We start from the raw sequence: 12,052 nt of genomic DNA, 5'->3' as shown, positions 1-12,052 counted from the left end.
TTTAATTAAATTATTATTGGTGCATATTCAACCACTACATGCGGATGAACATCTGGCGGATTATTAACTACCCGGACCAGGCTGAAAAATAAGTAATTTTTTTAAACTGGACCTGTGGCCAGCTTTATAGCCTAGGTAGTTTAATTAAAAAACAGGCCACAGGCCACTTCCCATTTTTAACTTTCAAAATCAGACTTTCATAATTTATGGTCAAATTATCTATTCTTGAAAATATGTGCTATAGACCCGACCCGATCAAGCCTACTGAGAGAGACTGTTTATATTTCTTTTTGTTAACTGCTAAATTCGCTTCTTCTATACTGTGTGTAGAGTGTAGAGTAGACAGACTCACGACACCCAGTCACCCACCCATACACAAAACTGACACAAGGCCAAGCACACAGCATAGAAGCAAAGAACAAACAATTTTAGGGATTAATATAATATTTTTTAATGAACTAAAATCTTGAAGGGAAAAAAACTTTGAATTTATTAAGTGGTCACAAAAACTACAATGAATTTAATTTTTAAACTGGCCCAGCTAATTTTTAAACTGGTGATTTGCCTGTGATAGTGGCCCTAAATGGATTAGAGTGTGCAATAACTGGTGGCTTTACCGGGGAGTCGGGGTCCGGCTCTTGTAACCCATAATCGCGGTGGCGCACTGGGAGATGTTAGCTCTGATCAAATGGTCCTATCTCCACCTCCGACTTCGGCCAGGTTTGGGCTGGATACTGAGCTTCGGTTCAGGCTAACGGAGAGGGTCCAGGCAAACTGGCCGCCTCGGCGGATTGGGTAGCCTGCTGTGGGGCGGCGAGCCTCCATATGCGGGCACGGCGGTCCTGTTTCCCGGCCTTTTGGGGCCCACCGGGATCTCCAGTGCCAGCTGTGCCGGGTTACTTGGACTGCTGTGTGCTCGTCGTTCCCCTTTAGGAGCTCTCTCCAAAGGGTTTGACTCCTTACCTACGTAGGTAGGGTGTTGGCTGGCGTTGCTATAGCATCCATTCTTAATCCCACTGCTGTGTGTGAAGTGGGGATTGGTCCACCCATTGCTGCACCTTCTGCTGGGTTGAGTGGCTTGCGTCTAAGGTGCGACCATCAGTAGTAGGATTCTGCTACCCATGCTGGATTTGTCACCTGTCCGGGCTTGGGGACGCTGGCGTAGGGCACTATGATGATAGGCCTCCGGTGATATGGTCTTTGTTACTAGGTACACCGGGCTATAAATTCTGACACACTGGCCTGTTATAGTGCCTTACTTCTCACACTGACCCGGACCCTAGGCTTGAGCTTTATTAGGGCTCCTCTGGCCTTGCTCCCTATAGCCTCGTCTTGCGCCTCTTACCTTTTTGAAAGTTCCGGGTCCCTAGGCTTAAGCCTACTCAACCAATAGACCCTTCAATAAAAAAAATATTCAAGGAAATCGCCAAGAGGTAATATATCCGAGAGCCAGGACCTGTAAATTACTGTTTATTTGGTGCCTGTTGAAATAATGGAAACGTAAGGCCCCTAGGCACCGTATTATCAGGGCCGGCTCAAGACATTTTTCTCACCCGGGCAAGGGGGATTTTTGGCGCCCCTCTTATTTTGAGACTAAATAAAACTACCCTCCCCCCCCCGTAAAAACATTACCATGTCCATGTTCTAAATTTACCGTTTTCATAACAATAAATAATCCCTATAATCGCTTTCTAAATACTTTGTGTAAACATATTTAATACCTTCTTTCTGGTATAATGAACCAGAATGCTTCTTTTTCTCGGACACCTTAATTCAATTCAACGTGACTCTAATTAATATCTATTTAACTGAAACTAATAAATGGCTTTCTGCGCGTGCTCGTTAAATAGAAGAGACTAACTGTAACCACGGACACACGACAGATCGTACCGATAGACTGCTTTGGAACTAGCCATCGAAAATGATTTAAATGCATTTTAGAATATTAAATGCAGGTTCATAATAGCCTGAGAAACAAATAGAATTCTTGAAGATGGCTAGTTTATTTATCATAAAGCTGGGTAAACGACAATGAAATAGCAAGCAAGTACATTGAAGTACTTTATTACTTTGTTCTTCCTTCTATTCTTGTGGCCCTAAATGGGTGTGCAATAACTGGTGACTTTACCGGGTAGTTGGGGTCCGGCTCTTGTATCCCATAAGGGTGGTGGCGCACTGGGAAATGTTAGCTCTGATCAAATGGTCCTACCTCCACCTCCGACTTCAGTCAGGTTTGGGCTGGAAACTGAGCTTCGGCTCAGGCTAACGGAGAGGGTCCGTGCAAACTGGCCACCTCGGCGGATTGGGTAGCCTGCTGTGGGGTGGAGGGCCTCCGTATGAGGGCACGGGGGTCCTGTTTCCCGGCTTTTTGGAGCACACCGGGATCTACGGTGCCAGCTGTGCCGGGCTATGTGGACCGCTGTGTTCCCATCGTTCCACTTTAGGAGCTCTCTCCAAAGGGTATGACTCTTTACCTACGTAGGTAGGGTGTCGGCTGGAGTTGCTATAGCATCCACTCTTAATCCCACCGCTGTGTGCGAAGTGAGAATTGGTCCACCCATTGCTGCACCTTTTGCTGGTATGAGTGGTTTGCGTCAAAGGCGCAACCATCAGTAGTAGGGTACTACTACCCATGCTGGATTTGTCACCTGTCCGGTCTTGGGGACGCTGGCGTAGAGCACTATGATGATAGGCCCCCGGTGGTATGGCCCCTGTTGCTAGGTACACCGGGCTTAAAATTCTGGCACACTTCTATTCTTGTAGTATCGCCCAACTACTTATTCTTCTTAATATTATATACCCTGGTTTATAATGAAAATACCAGGATAATGCTTCATCCGTCAGAACTATATTCACCGTAATTTTATGGTTTATTTGATATTGTAAAATATATAGTCGCAAAAAAACGTTCATCGACGATGTTGGACATTTTGGTTGGGAAATCGATTTGTATTTCTAATTAGCTAAAGATTTTTCAAATTATGTTATGCTTTCATTAAAATTTTTATAAACAAATCCAATTCTTGGTAAACCAAAAAGGCGCACAATTCAATTTCGCGCCCCTCTCAAACCGGCGCCCTGGGCAGTTGCCCGGGTTGCCCGGCCCTTGAGCCGCCCCTGCGTATTATTTTGGGACCCTCGAGTTGGAGAAATAGGGGCCCTAAGTGTAATATCGCCCCTGAACAACAGCAAATTATATCTCTTTACATTTTTCTGTCGAGGGGTTTTATTTTTAGAATTTAAGATCATAAACTAAAACATACTTTTTCCAAAAGTTATCTGATTGGTGGAATCTGAAAAATGTAACCCACAAAGACTTCTAAATTTCTGGATTACGGAGTCGGCGACTTAAAGTATCATAAAATAAATATGACACTTCCTACTCTACTGACGATAATTTATTAATGGCAGATAGCCTATTTCCCCAATGAAAATATAAATATCGTGACCAACAGTGGCGGCTTCAGGTGCAAGCAATTATGGCAATAGCTTATTTCCCAAAGATTTTAAGGGACCAAGAACGCATCTCGTCATGATCAGTTGTGGGCGCCAAAACTAAGTCTAAATGATTTTCGGTTTTGTAACAGAGCGATTACCCACTTCCGGCAAGAGACCTCCGAGAATTCAGGCCCCATAGGTTGCTGTAGTGCGCTATCGATAGTTGGTTACCATGGTAGCTATGGAGCTAAATTTGTTTTAGAGATCTGGCAGGAAGTGGGTAAACGCTGTTGGGTATTGACTACGATTTGCTAAGTTTGAACATCAGTGGCGGATGGAAGGCAAATATTTGGTGGGTTGCCCAAAAAAGTGACTGTTCTCGTGTATCCTGTGTTATCACACAGTAGCTTATAAGGACTTGAAATTTTTGGGAGCAGTGATGGGCACTTTGGTTAAAGAACCGCTCGCGCTCGCTCTCAAGATATCCACTCGCGCTCGTGAAATTTTGAGCGGAAAACCTTTCGCTCTTTTTTGAGCGATAAAAATTTTCCTCCTCTCTTGTTGTTTTAGTGGTAATATTATCGCTCCCCTCATTTTGCGCTCTTTTAAAAATTTATTTAACAGCTCAATTTTGCTCAAAATTAGAGGAGTGCGACCGTCACTATTTGTAGGTGCAATTTTTGGCACCCCCGTATTGACGGGACCACTCTAATGACCTGTCACTCTACTAAACCGTTTATAGAATGTGTAAAGGACAATGAACTATTTGAAATTATTGACAGCCCCACCACACCAGATATGGTGGCCTCCACCAACATGATAATGTGCTGGACCTAGTCCTTACTTCCGACCAATATTTAGGGTCTGACCCTTAGATGCAGGCAGCCCTGAGGCGCAGGCAGCCCTGAGGCGCAGCGACCATTCCACCATTCTCTTCAAAGTCCAAATTTAGGGGCCACTCCCCAGTTTATTCCTAGGCCAAATTTTTTCAAAGGTGGTTATATCTCCTTTAATGACTACCTCTCCGGCATTGACTGGTCTCCGCTCCTTGGGTCTCCCAGCATCTCCGATGCCTGGTCATTTGTCCCGCGTACAATTCAAACGGGTATTGATCTCTTTATTTCCACGCGAAAATGCCGAAACCAAATATACGTACGATTCGCTGTCGGTCTTTAAAAACAATGCCTGGTCTCATTTCCTGATAAATAAAAATCGATCTGCTTCCCAGCATCGGCGCACGAATGGTATCGAAAAGCACGCAATGCCCACACTTCCCACTGTCGTAACCATTGAGTTGGGAATATTAATCTAGAGATACAATCAAATCTCCTCCCCGCGAAACAAGTTTTTGAAAAATACGAATGTGCCGTCTGCTCTAAAATGACGAGCAAACGTTATCATATGACCCGTGGCGCCATCCATTATTTTGAAGAAAAAAAATCTTTTTGCTTGAAAACGCGTCTTATTTGAACGAACCATTGAGAGATAGACGGCGCCACGGGTAGAATGATATCGTTTTCTCGTCATTTGGGACGCCGATGGGAGCAGACGACAGTATTCTTATTTTTAAAAACTTGTTTCGCGAAATACTGAAATCCGACGTTTTGATTGGACCTCTAGATTAATATTCCCAACTCAATGGTCGTAACCAGTGGCGCCAATTTGAAAATACCTTGGCCAAAAATATCAATGCCAACCCTAAAGCCTTTTGGTGCTCAATGGTGTGGCGTCCGGCTGGGGTGATATTGGTAGGGGTGTTCCCCAGGGTTCGGTCCTTGGACCCCTCCTCTTCAACGTCTAACCCCTTAAATGTTCTTGACTCTTTGTACGATATGTATAATTGAGCGGAGCGAACGAGCGAAGCGAGTGAGTGGAGCTCTCACTGTGGTGACTTCAATGGGAAAGTTGGCTGTGTGTGTATGTGTGTGGGTATGTGTGTGTGTCGCACTTGGGGGAGAGGAGAAAGGGACTCTGAACGAGACGGAGAACAGAGAGGGAAATTCGCGGTAATGTCCGGAAGAGAGGGAGACCTTCGCCGCGAGAGGGGGGGGGACAAGAAAAGAGAGGTGGGGACAAGGCACTGCCGTTCAGGATATAATTTAAGCGAAAAATAAAGAGTGGACTTATTATAAATTATAAAAAGATTGGACTAATAAAATATTATTTAGGAGAGGGAGACCTTCGCCGCGAGAGAGGGGGGGACAAGAAAAGAGAGGGGGGAGCGAAAAATAAAGAGTGGACTTATTATAAATTATAAAAAAGATTGGACTAATAAACTGCTTGTTTTTCCGCAAAAAAAAGAACTAGAAAGATTTAATTACTAATGTTGTAATTGTACTATTTGTACTAATAAACTGTTTGTAGCTTAATAAAATTCGTTTAGTTTTCTTTTGGTATTAATGTTCAATTAACATAAATACGACATTACTAAAGTTATACAACTCTTCGACAACTCCGTAATTCACTATTATCGTATAGCGCCCACGCTCCGCTCAAGTCTTTGTCGAGAATGTTGAGACATCCTAGTTATTTTGTATTATTATTTTTTTTCTTACTCCTTATTGTATATCTTGTTCCTATTAGTTAAGTCATAAGCCTATCATAAGGTCCCCATAAGCAAAGGTCTACGATAGGAGCCCATGTTAACGGCGTAGTCCTGGAGATAAGAAAATTAACGTACGACGATAAGGCAGTAGCGACATCTTCATTTTCAAAATTTCTACATCTCGAATATTCTCTTGCTTGGTAGAGCAGCCACGCTCGAGTTGATAAATGCCACACGAAACGCGTCTAAATCTAAAATTTGAAAAATAAATACCTTCAGAAACAAGTTAGTCTTATTCCGAAAAGCCAGTTTTAGGTTCTGATGAATCATTTTGCGACGATAAGTGTTAATTTTAAGTTTGAAAGTGATAAAATTGTCGATGGGCAGGTAACTTCCATTTTGGGTGTGTCTTATGATTAAATCAGGGTAGTCGTGATTAAATCAGGGTAATCAAGATTAAAAAATTTAATCACGATTTAATCAATCTAATCACGATTTAACCGAGATATAATCATTATAATCAGGATCTAATCTTTTTAATCAGGATCTAATCTTTTTAATCAGGATCTAATCTTTTTAATCAGGTTTAATTTTTTAATCATATTTAATCAGGATTTAATCTTTTTAATCATATTTAATATTTTTAATCATATTTAATCATTTAATCAAGATTAAATCAGATCGAATCATTTAACTATGATTAAATCAGATTTAAACCTTCTAATCTCAATTAAACGTGATTAAATAAACAAAATCGTTAATAAAAGTTACTTATGGTAGTGGTAATACGAGCTATTAGTAAGTTTTTAAATTTCTTCAAATTTGTTTAGGGTTTAGCTTTATTATCCCTTTTCATTATGGACTTATCTACTTATTCACCAATTTTTCATCCTGTGTAATACGACCACACATTACGTCAACTTTTACCACGGAGAGAAAATTCTTTCACGGAGTAGAGTTGCTGATCACGTAATACGCGCTTAAATAAAATATCTTCAAGGAAATTGCCAAGAAGGAATATTTCCGTGAGCCAGGACCTGCAAGTTACTGTGTATATATTGCTTGTTGAAACAATGGAAACTTTTCACCTGTAAACAGAACTGTGTTTTTGCTAAGCCCTAATATGTCAAAAAAGCTACCTGGTTAATATTAAATTTCCTACTCTTTAATTTTAATGTTTTTGTTAAAATAGATATTAACGAAAATATTATATTAAGGCAGATGGCGCGCGCGAATGCAAGTAAATAATAATAAATAGGTTAAGCCACCACCCGAAAACGTGTAGGGGGAACTTGTAGGATTGTAGACGTACCTTTGTGCGTACACCATGCACATTCTACAATTTACCTGTACACGTTTTCTGTTAAAGTTCGCCCCGGAACTATCACCGACGTCATCTCACTCCGATCGAGAGAGATAAATATGAATTTTAAGATCGGTTACTGTTACATTTTTATTAATTTTTGTCATGGTGGCCTTTTTCAGTTTTTACAGCTTTGGTCCCATTCGACCGAAATCCCATTCGTTCGAAAACGATTTAACATTGAGTCCCAATCGATCGAAAATACCGAGGGGTTGGTCACTCCGCGAACTCGGTGTACACTGTCGTACATCTGACTGTGCTAATAAGAGTTCGTGAACTCTTTAAAATCCGTACCTTTAACAGTACTAAGTACGCGAACTCGGTGTACAGGTCATCCAAGAAAGACTTACCCCTCGGAAAATACCCCAATTGTGCGGTTTATAGCCCAATTTTGCACGTTTATATTATTTTTTATAGTACATAAAATTTCGTTTTAATGAGACTTTTTTTAAATAGGTTTACTTCTTATATAAATAAGTGTTGATAGTCACCACAAGTTAAACAATAAATTCAACGTAAAACCATCGTTGTTTTTATTTATCACTGAAATTCGTGATTTACATGTGGAATTTCATGGCCAAAAATTAGATCGTGATGTTGGTAAACCCCCAAAACCACTTGCAAATATATATTTGCAATTCAACGAAAGATACGGATTTGCAATTAAAAACTATCACGAAGAACAAAAAAATCCGAAAAAATCGAATGAAGAATTCGCGTTAGCCTTACTCGACGCAATTGCTACAAACTTAACCATTCACATTAAAAAATGAAATTGTTCGAATTATTGTATTCTTGATATAAATAAAAAGTTCAAAGGATAAATATATTTATAAAAGCGCGCCACCCTAGGGAAGTGAGAGACTAACCTAACCTAACCTAACCTAACCTAACCTAACCTAACCTAACCTAACCTTACCGTTAGTACACTTGTAGCAATTTTGTTTAGGTATAACGTTTTTTGCGTACCCTGCTATATCTCGGGGCAAAAGTAAAAAACAAAACAAAAGGTCCCAATGCACCGAATCCGCCTTTTGGGCTATATTTCGGAAACATATTGAATTCGGTCGAATGGGATTTCGATCGAATGGGAATATACCGTTTTTACATGGAATAAAATTTTTGCATTATTTTATTTGTAAAAATTATTTTATTTTAAAATGTTACATGTAATTTAATTGTTACACCATTTACAATAGTAAATAATACTCCACTAAATATTGTTAGTTAATTTGCATAATATAAATCAAAATGTGAATATATTTAAACCCGCGTACAATCATGGGATAAAGCGTACTTTAGGGGTGCATCAAAAAATTAAGAATTCTCAAGTGGAACAAACTAATTTTTGGACGTTTGATATTAAAATCGAATTAGTATTCTTATTTTCAAGTAGATATCTTACTCTTTTGTGGTACCCCAGGGTTTAAACATTTATGGTACGCCATTATGAGAAATTGACAAGTTAATCATGTTCTAAAAAAGGTGTTGGATTGTAGACGTAGTCTTATTGTGCACATTGTTATCCATACTCGTTTTCTAGAGCTGGCTTATCCTGCCTAGTATACGCAATAAAGCGTCAGGTTGAACAAGAAACAAAACGCGAATTTTTAAGATATTTTTGTGAAAATATGATAGTTCGGAACGTAATTTCGGTTTTAATTAAAAATTTAACAAAAGAACTTTATCGTACAGGGTTAAAATGATCTTAAAAAACTTTAAAACTGGATGATTGAGTTTAATATTTTCGAACAGCGAAGGCGTTTGAAGCATCCATGCTCCGTTTCTGCTTGGTGTAGACGTAGTAGCAGAAGAACATTGTGACGCAAAGTGCTCCAACTCCGGCCAGAACAGCAACCGTGACCCCAGCAACAGCAGCGGTACTTAATTCACCTTAAAATAACAATGTTGTAAAAGATCATTTGTATCTAGTATGATAGTTATGTTTGGTTAAAACGAGTATGAACTTTCATGTTTATGTTGGAGCAACGAAATAGGCGCTTAAATATAGGAAATCGCCCATAATTAACATTTCCGAGAGCCAGGACCAGCAAGTTAGTGTTTATATTTCAATTTTGCAATAATGGAAACTTTTGACCTGTAAACAGAACGTCGTGTTTTTGCTAAGCCTTATTATGTGGAAAAAGCTACCTGGTTAAAACTAAACACTTTTTGCATACCGTAGTGAAAAGTTTCCATTATTTCCAGGGGCGTAGGAACGTACTAGAAGTTGGAGGGGGCAAAGAGAAACGAAATGGGGTCTGGAGAATGGGTTTGAATTTTTAATGGAGTGTAGCTTCTCCGAATGCATGTGAACTTTTTACTACTATGCAAATTGGCGGGAAAAGACTGAAATTTAAACACAGTTGAGGTTCTATAAGCTTTATTTGCTTTTAAAATGAAAATTTGAGCCTTTTGAAGATTTCAACTGACCAAAATGTTGGAGGGGGCAATAATATTAGTTGCCCCTCCCAGCAAAATTCTAGGGAGGGGCATTGCCCCCCCTGCCCCTCCCAGTTCCTACGCCCCTGATTATTTCAACCGAGGGGTTGGTCACTCCGCGAACTCGGTGTACACTGTCGTACCTCTGACTGTGCTAATAAGAGTTCGTGAACTCTTTAAAATCCGTACCTTTAACAGTACTAAGTACGCGAACTCGGTGTACAGGTCATCCAAGAGTGACTTACCCCTCGATTTCAACAAGCACTATGGCACCTAGGAGAAACAAACACAAGGAGAACGCAATATCCCCTCTAAACACGCAAACGCAGTGTTGTGTACAAATTTCATTGGACGAGCCTTTACGCTGAGCGTTTTACGGAAATGGGGAGGGTAATTTCCGAATTTTTCCCCTCCCGACGGCAGCAAGCGCTAAAACGTCTAACCAATGAAAATTGTACACAAGAAAATGCACGACTTTTGACGGGTTGCGTTCTCCTTGTGTGGCCTAGATGGCACTATATAAACAGTATATTGCAGATCATGGCTTTTGGAAATATTACTTCTTGGCGATGATTTACGAATATCAGCAAGGCACCAAATTAGGCCTAAGTCATCAAGCGACTTTTGAAGCCTTTAATTAAAGTGGCCGGGTTACAATGCGTAGGAGGGTGGTGGCAAGCTCTGCATGCCACGCGATAGAGCCAACAGCTCCCTACACTAACTATTACCGTTAACCTCAACAAGTTTTTATGGAAGGGGAAACACTTTTCAAAAGGGGGCTTGGATTGGCGCTAGTTACGTTAAAAATTAGCCGTAGCGCGTGTTAGCAGACGATTTTTCTATTTAGTTTCTACTTTTTTCTGCCGTGTTTGTGGGCTTTTTAAAAGGATGATATATTAGTTTCGCGACCCTTGCGCCATCTTTAATCAAACTTATTTTAACCCAATTATAAACTCGTTAAATATATTGTTTATTAGAATTAACTATTGGCGTAATATAAAGTATTATAATCCATATAAAGATCTTAAGAATGAGAGGATTTATAAAATGTTTCTTTGAAAATCTTACCTGATCTTTCACCACTGGTGTGAGAACCAAAATCAAATTGCGCTTTAACTCCAAACGCCAAAAGCAGAGCTAAAACCAAAATTAAATTTAATTAGAAATAGTATCACCATAGAACGTTAGAAAAACGATCATGAGTCATCTCAGAAACAGTACCACACCTAACATTCCGCCCTTAGATTTTCAAACGTTTAAACCATACAATAACTTAACGATTTTAGCTAATTAAACTTACCGGATAGTAAAACTGACCACGTGAACCGCATTTTGTATTTTTGATGACTAGTAACGATGCAAATATCTTCCAAAATAGTCAAAATCGACCGTTTAAAAATTAGTAAATTGTTCGAAGTTTACGCGTTCAGGTAGATTTCTCATTGTCTGTAATCTTATTATTGCCATATCTGCAAAAAGACGGGGCAAAGCTCCTAATCTTTAACTGATAATTGCCGAGGTAACCGTACTGCTTTTGCTTATGAAATATTTCCGAGTTTTGACCGGAAAATAAGAAAATGTATTTGTTAATCTTTGATGTCATCCCAAAAATATTTTTGTCTCCTAGGTGGCCCCATTTACTCTAGTACTTTTTTTTTAGTTTTAATAATATAATACGCCAAGTAATCTAATTTCCTCTAGCCTTTAAACATGTAAAATGCCTCATAAAATTAGTTAATGATTATCTTCTGCAGTTACTCCTCAAGTATATATTCCCTCCCCCCCCCCCCCCCCGTTTTACCCCGTGCTACCACACTCACTAAATTTAATTGCGAACCCGCCGATATTGCCAATCTATTACTTAAACTCAAAACTAACAAGCCTCCTGTTTCGGATGGTATTCATCCAGTTCTTTTACGTAATTGTGCCCAATTTCTCATTTTCCCCATATATTTTTTGATTTCCTCCTCGTTCTCTAATTGTTTTTTGCCCCAATCCTGGAAAGTAGGCAATATCACCCCAATTCATAAAAAAGGCTCCCGTGCTCGTGTGGAAAATTTCCGACCCATTACTGTCCCTAATCAAGTTCCCAGGCTCTCCGAGTATCTCGTTTTTGATCAACTGAATGCTTTTCTCCACTCTACCCACTTCTTCACTACAGTCCTCTGATTGGTCCGACGTTAAATCTGGTGTCCCATTATTGTTTAATGTTTTAATTAATTCATTACCCAACGCTGTTTGCGCTGCATTCCTTGCTCTATTTG

General features: G+C 39.8%; 1 protein-coding gene across 1 annotated transcript; it reads right to left on the bottom strand.

Moving 5' to 3' along the window:
• Window positions 1-8,511: 8,511 nt before the first annotated feature.
• Window positions 8,512-11,250, bottom strand: LOC149966333 (uncharacterized). The gene is made up of 3 exons (XM_090171563.1): window positions 11,089-11,250; window positions 10,857-10,925; window positions 8,512-9,239 (listed from the first exon to the last, which is right to left on the bottom strand). The coding sequence occupies exons 1-3, from the start codon at window positions 11,117-11,119 to the stop codon at window positions 9,085-9,087; spliced, it is 255 nt and encodes an 84-aa protein (XP_090027689.1). The 5' UTR covers window positions 11,120-11,250; the 3' UTR covers window positions 8,512-9,084.
• Window positions 11,251-12,052: the final 802 nt, after the last annotated feature.

Source organism: Leiobunum rupestre, chromosome 1 (assembly GCF_980474605.1).
Source record: "Leiobunum rupestre chromosome 1, qqLeiRupe1.1.hap1, whole genome shotgun sequence".
Lineage (NCBI taxonomy): Eukaryota > Metazoa > Arthropoda > Arachnida > Opiliones > Sclerosomatidae > Leiobunum > Leiobunum rupestre.
The sequence above is the reverse complement of the archived record's forward strand: the minus strand, read 5'-3'. Positions and strand labels throughout refer to the sequence as shown.